This window comes from Trichechus manatus, unplaced genomic scaffold, assembly GCF_000243295.1.
Source record: "Trichechus manatus latirostris isolate Lorelei unplaced genomic scaffold, TriManLat1.0 scaffold00245, whole genome shotgun sequence".
In the NCBI taxonomy this organism is placed as follows: Eukaryota; Metazoa; Chordata; class Mammalia; order Sirenia; family Trichechidae; genus Trichechus; species Trichechus manatus.
The window spans coordinates 1,740,797-1,753,294 of record NW_004444181.1 but is presented as its reverse complement, the minus strand read 5'-3'; the positions used below and the strand labels follow the sequence as shown (position 1 = coordinate 1,753,294).

General features: G+C 44.8%; 1 protein-coding gene across 1 annotated transcript in view; it reads left to right on the top strand.

The window, feature by feature from the left end:
- Positions 1–12,498, top strand: part of SIM2 (SIM bHLH transcription factor 2) — a 60,457-nt gene that overhangs the window by 6,106 nt on the left and 41,853 nt on the right. Inside the window, exons 2-3 of the mRNA XM_023724417.1 lie at positions 3,850–3,932; positions 7,003–7,092. Coding sequence (XP_023580185.1) covers positions 3,850–3,932; positions 7,003–7,092 — 173 coding nt within the window. The remainder of the gene's footprint in view (positions 1–3,849; positions 3,933–7,002; positions 7,093–12,498) is intronic.

Here is a 12,498-nt window from a genome sequence, read left to right as displayed (position 1 = left end):
GGGTGGGTTCAGCGCTTAACCATCTGGACTACCCAGAAACTCCATGAAATCCTACGACATCTCCATTTTAGTGGTGAGGAAATAGGGGTTAGAGGTTGTCACACTTGCTGAAGATCAGACAACCCAGACAGCTGGAGAAGGAGAAGGAGAAAAAGCCCCTGCAGGCTGGGTGGAGGTCTGGACCGGCCCTGGATTTTTCACAGCCCCTGATTAATTTTCCCGTGGAGGGGCGGCAGGGCCAAGTGCTTCTCTGTATTTAATCCCGTTTAATTTTAGCAAGATCCCTGTGAGGGCTTTTTGTCACTGTTTTAGATACCCGAGGTTACTCCTCCGGGAAATAAGAGGACATCTGCCAGCCCCAGGTGTTCTTGCGGAATTCCAGGCCCTTTCTTCAGGTTGGACCCACGGGTGACGGCCGCGGCAAGTCCGGCTCCTGGGTCCATAGCAAGGAGCGAAGCGCGCTGCTTCGTGCAAGTCTCAACTGGCATGTCCCTTGGTTTGAGAGGAGCCCAAACCTCACAGGGAGGGAATCCCTCCTTTCATCTTCTCCCCTTCGCTTCAAAATGATCTTATTTGTGTGGTCTCATATTTACGGTCCGTGACCTGTTCTGGAGGGGGGGCTCCGGCGGGCACCCCCAGGGCCTGGCTGGGGGCCCTACAGCAGTGATTAGTCTTCCGCTGCTTGTTGACTGACTGCGCGCCCAGAGAGGAGGTAACCGATTTATGCGGCAACAGCAGCTTCCGGTGCGGGAGGGCCCCGCAGGGTTTAAATCGGATGGAGTGTGAGTACCTAGTTGAAGGGAGGCAGAGGACAGAAGGGGGTGCTTCAAGGTTGCCGGGGCAAAGATCGGTGTGTGGCGGCTGTATGGGCTTTCCCTTTGCTCTGGCCGCCCTTTCTTGCCTCCCCTCCCCCACAGCTCTGCGCCACCCGGCCCTCCCCGACTCCCAGGAGCTCAGGGTCCCCGGCTGGTCCTGTGTGGCTGCAAGTAGGGGGCGGGAGCCCCCGACCCCAGGACCGGGAAAACACAGGCGGGACTTGGGACCCACAGCTGCTCCCAGGATCTGGTGAAACAGGCCACCAACAGCTAATCACCTTGGAGAAGCTTCTGCCAGTCTTTTTTATACTCACGCATCAATTTTCGACTCAAGCCCTTTATGGCCCACAGATGAAGGCCAGGGGCCCAGCGCCTCACTCGTTCAGGGGTATAAATCACTTTACAGTCCCAGGACGATTTTTTTCGTTACAAACTTTGCCATATTTAGTCTCTGCGTTCAGCCTAAAGTAGATTTTTATGGGCGGCGTGAAAAGGCCTCGCCCACAGCGGGTTCTAAAGGGATAGTTGGCAGCACTGTGGCCCTGGGTGAGGTGGGGCGGAAAAGGGGGTGTTTGAAGAAAAGGCCCCCACCCCACATCGCTGGGCCACCTTCTCCGAGATCCGAAAGGGGCGCTTGGACCAAATCTCCACCGGCTAAGCGGAAGCATCAGGAAATTTTAGAAAAGAATTATAGTGATAGATCGGAGAACAGGCTGTCTTGAAATAGCCGAGTATTTGAATTATCCAGAAAATTGCCCCGTGTATCCAATGCACTTTGCTTGTGAAGCCAGGGCCTTCAGACAAGGCTTTTAGGAGAGCCTGGCTGGAAAGTCTGGTCTGCGGCCCATTCCCAGGGCACAGGCTCACGGAGTCACGCGGGCCGCGGACCCTGCGGACCCTGCGAGGCGCTCAGGCCCAGGGCCGGCCGTGCTCACCTTCCGCAGGCAGCCAGGGAGGGCGGCCCAGCTTTGGAGGGATCTGGGAGCTGGGAAAGGAAGGACAGACACCACGGGCGTGTCCATTTTCAGAAATCCGAATTCCTGGGTCCTTTTTAAATTCTTTCTCCGCCCAAACCCTGGGCAGATTCCCGGGGCTTTTAAATCTTGGTTCTTTCCATTTATGGTTAACTGGGGTAAAAACCACCACTGCGAGGCTGGCGACCTGGGTGTCCCAGAGACGAAGGCCTGCGCATGAGCGCAAATGGCACGCTGCCACTACCACCGTGGGGAACGTGGAGGGGGGTGATTTCTTGGGGTTAAAGAGGTACTTCCACTCACGTGGTGGAGGCTCGAGGGAGCCTCGAATAATAAGTTGGGGTCATATTTGGAGGATGGGGATATTTAGAAATTAGTCACTTCCTGTTGGCTTCCAGTTCTGGGGAAACTTTGCAAAACCCCTAATGTTTGGAGCCTAGGAGGAAAATTAGAAGTCATTCCGGTTTTATTTGCCAGTCTGCCCAGAAGGGTCTCTAAACGCCTCTGGGGGGTCCTGGGTACGTGGGTTGCCTGCAGGATTAGTAGGGGAGACTTAAGGTGCCTGCGCAGCGCACAGCTACTCTCTGGGAACTCCGCCACAACCTTCCGCTTGGAGAGGCTTTGCGGACCCAGGAATGGCTCTTGGTTTAGCAGCAGTTGGGCGAGCTCCCCCGACCTTGCTCGTCCTGCCCTGCATCCCGAGCCTGTACTTTCTGGGCTGACGAGCCAACGGACCCACAGCGCGACCCGAGCAGGCCGGAGCTTGGGGGCAGTACAGTTCCGCAGGGCACTGCGGGGGAGGATGGGGCACGGGCGGAGATAGCTACCACCAGCCTCTGCCACCTCTCGCCAGGGCCGCGGCGCTAAATGAAGTATCTGCGGCTGAGGCCTCCGGGGAGAGGCTGCGGGTTGTCCCAGCTGGCGCTTAGTGCCGCAGCCTCAGCCGCTTTCCTGCTTCCTCCCGAGAGTGCAGAGAAAAGCGTGGGGTCTCCGGGGTCACAGCCGCTGGGCCAAGGGTGCGGGGAGAGGGCTCAGGTGCTGAGCAGGGTTGCCTTGCCCTCGGTGTGCTTTCTGCGACATTGGCGGCCTTCGTGAGGCGGTGGAGAGGAGCAGAAGGCCTTGGGCGCACCAGTTAGGAAGCAGAGGGACTGGGGGAACCCAGTTATGTAACAATAAGCACCTCTCAGTTACTGTCGAGTTGATGCACGAGGCTCCGCCGGCCTGCGACCCATTCCCGCAGGCCACTTGCAGGCCCCGCCTGCTGCGGGTGCGAGCTTCCAGTTTGTCCTTAGGGAACCTCCCAGGTAAACCCTTCCCAGAGCCGGGAACTGCGGGATTGGAGGGGGTCGGCACTACCAGGGACCTGAGAGGGCTGGGGAATCCGAAGAATTACTTGAAGATTTTGTATACCTCTGTGTGTGTGTGTGTGTGTGTGTGTGTGTCCGTGCCCTGGTGGAGCAGTGGTTAAGCATTCGACTGATAACCAAAAGGCCGGCAGTTCGAATCGAACCAGCTGCTCTTTGGAAACCCTATGGGGGCAGTTCTACTCTGTTCTATAAGGTCGCTGTGAGTCTGAATCGACTTAACGGGAAAAGCTGCCTCCTGAAGCGCGGGGGCTTTACGTTGGAGCTTCTCTCTTAGCGAAAATGCAGTTGCAGACAACATGGGGAAGGGAGGGAGGGCCCTTGAGGGAATAAGTACGGGTCAAATCGATATCGCCGTTTGGCTAGAGGATGGCAGATTTCAAAGCAGATTAGATTACTTTGTGGCATTTCAAATGAAATGGCAATTTTAGAGCCGTGAGCACGTGGGCGAGCCGTCAGCCTGGAGGGCTCCGTGCGCGCCGGGGCGCCTGGGCCCGAGGCCTTGCCCCCTGTTCCTTCTCCCGCCCTTTTCTTCTAATCGAGTGCATAGGGCAGCTGCGAGGGCACAGCCGGAGGGTTGCGGGACCGAGAAGGCGGCCGGGGAGACTCGGGTGCCGAAGTTCTGCGGGCCTGTCCTGCGTCCAGGTCTCTGGCTGGGCGCCGCCATTTACTAGTTTGCTTTATTCCCACGTCCAGGTTTGGGAGACGCGTGGGGACAGCCGAGCCGCGCCGGGCCCCTGGACAGCATGGCCAAGGAGCTGGGATCGCACTTGCTGCAGGTAAGAGTGTCGCGGTCAGTGCGCCTCGGCTGGGGCTCCCTACTGACCCTGCAACCCGGGCATCGAGGTGTCCCTCCCCTAGACCCCGCCATCCTGGCCTCGAGGTGTTCCACCCTTAGAAGCGCTGGACGGATCTCTAGACCGCTCGAAGGCGCGGGAGGTGGCGGGAGGCGTTGTCGGCACCGCCCGGCAAGCGGGGCCTGCGCCCCCGGAGGCCGGGATGTGGGCACTCAGTCTCGCGTCAGCCACCCCTCCCCTCAGCGCCCCCAGCCCTTCTAGCCCACTCGACTTCTAGTCCAAACGGCGCCCCGGGGTCGCTGTTAAGTCCTTTCCAGCTCTCCTTTCCTTAGCAAACAATTACCCGGCACTTGCTCTGTGCCAGACGCTGTGCTAGGCGCTGGAGACAGAGAAGGAATGATCAGGACGTTCCGAGCTAGAGTACAGCAGCTCTAAAACTTTTGGCAATTGTGTGTTTGGAGGGTTTGCAACAAAGGAGAGACAGTATCAATCGTAGAATATTAACAGTTGGCATTGAGAGTTTGCGATGGGCCAGCCTCTGTTCTAAACCTTACTGTATCATGTTGTTTCACCACCTACCTTCAGTAGGTTCTATTTTTAACTCCATTTTTCAGAGCCGGAAATTGAGGCACAGAGTGGTCAAGCTACATGCCGAAGCCACACAGCAACTAGTGGAGTCGGGTTCAACCCAAAAGGTCCAACTCGAGGCCGGCATCACTTATAACTGCCCGGCAGATACTGCCACATGATGTGGCCTCCGGGTTTACTGTGGGGCACAGGGCCCTTGTTTGGTTTGGGGTCGGCTGTTTAGCTCCCCAGCGCTGGGCCATTCAGTGGGTAGTTGCTAAGCTGCCCGGACCTCGAATTTCCCCGGGCGCGGGGGTGTTGCTGTTCCCGCAGCGTACCCGTGCGCACTACCTGCCGGCTCCAGGGCTGCTGCTGGTGCTAGGTGGGGACAGCACCGCCTTTCGTCTCGGACTCTTTCAAATGCCCTTTACAAAACCTCATCAACGACCCGATTCATTCCCCCCTCTCGTCATTTGTCTCTGCCATCGAAAAATGCCTTCTGAGAGCTATTTTGCATTTCCTTGCTCAATATTAGTATTTTCTTCAAAAAAAAAAAAAAAATTGGCTACGATGCTGTGATTTGGGTCAACGATCAGCCACCAGCTCCACATTTTGAAAAAGCAGATCTTTTAACTACTCTTTCCCTTCAGTGCCCTCGTGTGATTTATTTTAAGCACGCATGCGCTGGGAAAGAGAAGATTCCGGGGACTATTTTACAACGTGCAACGGCAGCCGGGCCGGGTAATGGTGCTCTTGGAGCTGGTCCCGCGCACCCTCCCGCTGCCCCCGCGCACCCTCCCGCTGCCTCCTTGCTCACTTCCAGATCGCCCTCCTAATTTTGAGTATTTGATACTCCTACATATTATAAGTGACACTAATATCAGGGACAGCTAAGTGCCACGTAACTCCAGTAAAACCTGGCGAGCAAAGTCAACACCCCGCCCTTGTTCAATGTATGTTTCTTTAGTTAATTCCTGAATGGTGACCGGATAGGCTTCTTTGCCTTTATTATACATGTAAGCAAATCAGGTCATTTGACGCTCTGAGGGCACACCCGACATTTTCCATTAAGAATACGACTTTTTAAGCTATTGTTGGCAACTTTTAGAATTTCATTATGATGATTTTTTCTCTTTTACTCGTTCTAGATGTGGCTGGTTGTCAAATGTTATTTTCATGAACTATATCTCTTTAATGATTTGGGAGTAAGCAAGTATGTAAAATGTGTCAAAACGTTTATAACTTTAGAAATTGCTGACTAGTTTATAGTTTTTGAAACACCAAAGGTTTCGTTGGGAAATTTTTTTTTAGCTGAGTGAGAAACCTGAAAGTAAGGCTTGTAATCAGGATGCAGATTTCAACTTTCCCACAGGGAATGGTAATGGTAGTTTAGTTTGCAAAAGAATGCCTCAAACTGTATTTGAGACAGCAAAATGTAAGGATATCTTTCAAGTTTCACTTCTACTACACTCTTTTTTAGCCTCCCCTCCCCCAAGGGGGGGGCATAGAAAACCCAAAAGTTATCTGGTTTCAATCACATGCTGTAAAAATAGAATTTGTGGCCAGAAATTAATTTGGAATATTTTTTATGGAGCAGCATTGTGGGTTGTAGCTTTCCCCAACTTTATTGCTTTTCTTTGGTTCTGCATCTAAAATATGAATGAGCAAATAAAATGCAGTTTTATTTTTCAAAAGTAATTTAGTCTTTTAATCCTTGCCATATATATGTGTATATATATATACATAATCATTTCCTTTTTGTTTTAATTACCTCCTATAATTTTATGTTTTTAAAGGCTAGATAACTTAGGCAAAATCAGAATATCATTTGGGTAGTTTTAATTTTTCAGAAATTGACACTTTTTCTCCTTGATTTTTGCCAAGATTGGTTGATCACTTGTAAATCCTAAATAGTTAATTCTGTAGACACAGTCTGCTAAAATAACTGAGTATTTTGTTTTATTTTCTGGGGAATGGTATTTCTGGGGAATGGAATTTATTATTCAAATGATACTTAGGAGTAGCTAGAAAATTGTGCAAATAAAGCATATGTCCTCGTGGTATATGCGACTGCCAATTATGACATAAAATGGTCTATATAGTGGTAGATTTTCCCGTAAGTACCATAGAACTCCGGATTTGTACTAAGTGCTAAAATAACCCCGAACAATAAAGCTTCTATATTTAAACTGAGCATGATAGGAATTCTTTAATGTTTTACATTATATGTGTGTGTGTGTGTGTGTGTGTGTTGTGGATATAAGATTGTTTTTAAAATGCTATAAATGCATTTAAGAATCTGGCCTGGGAATTAATCCTTGAGTGGCATTAACTACAGTCCTTACAGCACTGGGCTATTTTTGCATTTAACAAATATGTGTTGATAATAGTTTATACGTTCTTCCATCCCAGCGTCAATGCAATTATTAACTTTAACTGTAAACTATAGCTATCATATCTTACCCTGAAACTTTCTCTTTTACAGACTTTGGATGGATTTGTTTTTGTGGTAGCATCGGATGGCAAAATCATGTATATATCGGAAACAGCTTCTGTACATTTAGGCTTGTCACAGGTAGGTGTCACTTAATTTTATGTACAACCAAAATACTACATTCAGTGTTAGTGGATCTTGAACTTGAAAATGAGTCTGTTGTCAGACCGCTGAATCAGACTGCTTTTGTGTAGGAACATAATCCAACATTGCAAAATCATCTTCTTAGGACATCCTGTGGGGCTTTTCTTCTCTGTGTTACTTTTTACTTTCTTTTTCCTTTGAGGTAAATGACCGATGTATCTTTGCAACAGCCAGCCCCAGCCTCAGATTCCGTCTGATACCCGGGATTTGCTGCTTACACAGTAATGCTATATGCTGCTCAAAAGGGCTTCACAAAGGAGATTTCAGTCCATACTTGCTGACCCGCACGTGGTATTGTGAGTTGCTAGGAAAGCTGATGTAGGACATGGATTTTATGCAGAGAAGAAGGGGGAGAGAGAAGGAGAGGGGGGCTAGATTTATGAGTGTTCACATGGAATTCAGGGTAATTTTTCCTGAGTTTTTCCAGCTCAGTGGTTGTTTCGGTAAAGCATTTTATATGCTTGTGATAGAAACTCATAAAACTCAGTTTACTACTGTTTTGCCCAGCAAGGTCCTGGTTTCTTTAGAACATTTAAGTATTACTGATTTTTCTGGAAAAGCAGAACAGTCTTAAGAACAGGGGTCATCCCTTAGAGGAAAGAGGTGGGATCAGCTTTGTCTAACCCCATCACGTGGAGGGTTTGGTGGGCCATTTGGCTTTTCTATCTGCCTGTGGCTCATCTGGGTGGGGGGAGTCCAACTGATCAGCCCCATTCACATCTCTGATTTAGATCATGGTTCTAAAAGTCAAATTTTTATACATATAGGGACTAAGTGGTTCTTTAGATTGTGAGCTGTGTAAATCAGAGTGCCTTTTCCATTGAAACTGAAGACACACTAGAATAAATTGTAGATAAAAAGGGACTCCCAGGAGGTGCATGGGTAATCTATCTCTCGCTGGTTTCCTAATGTGGTTAAGCCAAATAAAGCATGCCAATTAATATGGCATGGGTTGTCTCACTTGGAAAACAATATCACCAAATTCGGAAACTTGTATTGGGTGTATTCCTTTTTTTTTTTTCCTGCCAATGCATTTTTTTAAACTTGCCATTTGTTTACAAACTTCTCTTCCAGTGGATATATATCCTTATTATGTCCACATGGGTTTATGTGCCCATGTATTTCCTATGCAAAGCCCTTTACATTAAATTGTGTATTAAAATGATCAGGGTTTCTTTTCTCTTTCTCTTCCCTTCTTTAAACCAGGTCTCCCACATGGAGTTTAGTCACCACTTGGCTCTTATACCTGCATGACTCATGAGATCAGTGTGCTTGTAGAATGGGAAATACTGTTGGGAATATGAAATCAATTATTTGTATACTTTTCAAGGTTATTATGAGCAATCAAAAAGATTATTACTGTTGGAATTTCCACCTTGGTCTACTTGAAATTATTTAGGGCCCTGTAGTTGTACCAAGGAGCCCTTCTGGTGCAGTGGTTAAGCACTCAGCTGCTAACCTAAAGGTCAGTGGTTTGAACCCACTGGCCGCTCTGCGGAAGAAAGATGCGGCAGTCTGCTTCTGTAAAAGATTACAGCCTTGGAAACCCTATGGGGACAGTTCTACTCTGCTCTATAGGGTTGCTGTGAGTCAGAATTGACTCGGTGGCAATTTTTTTTTAATTGTTATACCCAGCCTGCTTTCTACTTCTGACTTGATCTGTGGCCCAATGACTTTGATCAAATTACTTACTTTTTTCAATTGCAATTTATATAATCATTGACAGTCTTGCAATAAGTCACAAAGAAGACAAAACATTTCATATATTTTTAAAATGTGAGTAAAAAAATCTTTTAAAATAGGTAAAGTCACCATAATTGAATATAAAGTTTAGAGCTGAGCTTCCTAGCAGTCAAAGGAAAAGGGAAATACATTCAGTTATATGGTTTTTATTGTCAAATAAGGCAAGTATTTAACTTTCCTGAACCATAACTTAAAGGGAGGAAAATAATGCCTGCTCTACCTGTCTTTCAGGATTGTGGTAAGAAATAGAGTACCCATTTCGTGTGATTTAGAAACTATGGAGAACTATTTGGAAGGCAGGCATTGCTACTGTTTCATTTAGAACAAAGTTGCTTCAAGTAGAGTCCTTTGCTGGGTATACATCAGGGCTGCTTGGTCATTTGGAGTGTCTTAGTACATCATAGGAGCCCCGGTGGTGCAGTGGTTAAGAGCTTGGCTGCTAACCAAAAGGTCAGCAGTTTGAATCCACCAGCCGCTCCTTGGAAACCCTGTGGGGCAGTTCTACTCTGTCCTATAGGGTCGCTCTGAGTTGGAATTGACTCAACAGTAATGGGTTTGGTGTTTTTTTTTTTTTTTTTTGTACATAAGGCACTATGTACAACCCAAACCAGCCAATCCACTCAGCTAGCTGATCGATCAGCATCTTATATCTCTCTCTCTCTGTCTCAATCATTTTTCTCTTTTTATGTGCAAAATAGAATTGTTCATTAATTAATGCAATAATAATAAATAAATAAATAGAAAAAAATACTGACTAGGTGACAAACACACCTTTTGTTCAGGATTAACTCACCAGAAGGAAATCTAGGCAGAATCACAATTAAATGTATTGTATTTCCTTGTGATCATAATGCGGAAGTAAAACTTGTATCATAATTCAAAGGGGTGGTTTTACACTACCATTTTCCAAGACAGTTGTAGAGAGAACCTTTGTCCATATGTTGCCAGTAGAAGTGTTAATTTAATGGAATAGATTTTTAAAAAAAGAAAAGAAAAGTCAGACGGAGGAACTGTTCAGAGCAATTGATTTTTTTTTTTTTTAATTTAATTTCTTGATGAGGCTGACTTACCTCAGTCAGCAGCTACAGAAACACTGTAACGCAGGTGTGAACCTCTCTTGAGTGTCTGGGGAGTGTTCTATGGTGAACTGTTTAAATAAGCAACAATAAACTTTTCCCTCAAATCTACCTCCTGTTCATGATTAGCTCCGCAGAAGGAAATCTAGCCAGAATCATAATGTGTATTTTTCCTGTCTTCTTTATTTGAATAGCAAAATAAAATATTGAATAGGTTGTCACGTACCCAACTTTTCCTTTTTTAAGTTTTTGCCCCTTTTAGATTTTTTTTTATTATTAGCAAAAAAAGTCAGGCAAAGATTTCAAACATGAAAGCTTTATTAAAATAGGCTTAAAGATTTAAAAAAATCAGCAGGGATAAAAGTGTTAATAAAATTTTACCCAGTAGTTGGAGGTCATCATCTTTTACACAGGTTTTCTGGTGAATAATGATGTTTGCATGGTGCTATCCTGTGCTTCAAAAACTTTCATTTGCCATCAACGACATTATCTCACTAAGTAAGGGCAGCTTTCACGTTAATTCAGGGTTAAACTCTACGTTAGAGGCTCCTAAGGAGCATAAGCTTCTAGGTTTGCCATGACTGTGGATAATAGACAGCAAAGTGTTTATTTGGTGTGAAATATCCAACTAACTCTCTGAATTATCTATTTGAGGATAATCCCTTATGTCTCAATATAAAGCCTTTTATTTGGCGACTTCATTTTTTTTTTTTTTTTAACAAGTATTGGAATCAGCAATCTACTTCATATGGCAGCGTTTCTTAGTGGATTTTTGCTTTTGAATTAGTAAACTGTGATCCTCACTGTCACACTTTAGTACCAAAAAAAAAAAAAAAATTACAGAGTCAGCCACAAAATGGATGTTGTCCCCTCAGCCTAGGGTCAAAGTCTTTGAAAATAGAGTCAAGCTTCTGATTTGAAAATTCGATCTGGTGTATACACACATATATGCACACACACATAACACACATGGATAAATGTATATCTATTTAAAAGGGGTAGAGTTGGGGAAACACTCTTTATCTATGCAAGTTTTTAAAATGATTTCCTTTGTATGTTTTTTTTAAAAATGTGATTAATTTACTTACATTTGAAGAAGAAGAAAAACTCTATATACCTGCTGTGTATTTCCGCAAATATTTTTAAGTATCCTTGTGGTTTAACTTTTCATAACAAAGATGTACACATTATATAGCATCTAGGTAACTCATATACATTTTTAAATAAATATAGATATAGATGAAACAACTGTTTATGAGATACATAAAGAAAAATCTAACGTTTGAGGTTGATACCGGAAGCACAACTGTAGAAATAGCCATGGCGTTGTTTGGAGGCATAAGACCTAATCTTTTCACTTTTAAAGCAAAGCGAAAGGACAACATTTTATGCTTGTTGACATAACTTGAACTCTGAAATCCAAACCATCTGATTTTTAAATGCACAATTTACTATATTCAGCAAAACACCCCAAGCAAAGCAAAGTCCATTTTAGAGCACCGGGCACTCTCACTCCTGAAGCAGAATATACCCTTTGAGTGCTGTATTTATCGTATGGAGCTTTCTTGGCAGGAAGAAAAGTTATTCAGTAAAACATAAAAAAGCTCTTAGTAGGAAAGTAATTCATTTTGTTTAACAGGGTTTTATAAATACTACCATATCACATCTAGGGTCTGTTTTAATAAGGTTGATGTATGAGACCTGGGAAGTTTTATAGCAACAACTGTATTTTTTTTTTTTCTTTTTTTGTCGTGAGGTAGTCACATTTCTCTCAATGTTCGAAAGCACAAATAGATATGTAAATACAGGAAACATCATGTCAACTGTAATTTTGAATCAAGGTCAGCACTGTTGTATCATTCCAAAACTTGTTCTTTAACTTTCTGTTTTTGAAGACTGGTTTACTTTCTATGTAGCTCTAGAGTTTTCATGTTCGTTTCATAATTGACCCAAGTATTTAGAAAACCAAGCCTTTTAATTCATGTATCTTCACTCTTCTCCCCACCTCCCCCGGCCACACACACACACAAAGCATGTGATGAGAATAGCAACTTTGAAAAAAGATGAAGCTTCATTGGGGTTAGAACTCCAATCTAATCCCTCTAGTCACAGATACAAGTCTTTCTGCAAATATCTGAAGATGTTTCTCTAGAAAGACATCAGTCCCTTTGTTCTGAAAAAGGATTTAAAGCAAACTAAAGTCATCATTTGTCCCTAAAATGTGGGTAAAGGGGAAGTGAAAGGCCAATACAAAAAAAATTCTATTTTGTTATTTTTTCATTTCTAAGGTGAACCATTGCAATTGTGAAATAAAAAAAAAAACAAAAACAAAACTCCCTTATTTTTAATCTTTACCACTCCCCATCCAGCCAGAGCTCCACAACAAACCCCTATAACTGCTCTCAGGAAAAAGGAGACTGCTTTATAATTTTTTAAATATTTTTTATTTCATTTAAACTTTTAAAGGACCAACGGGAATGACTGCAAAGAAGGATGTTTAATTTTTATTCTTTATTTTTTAAAA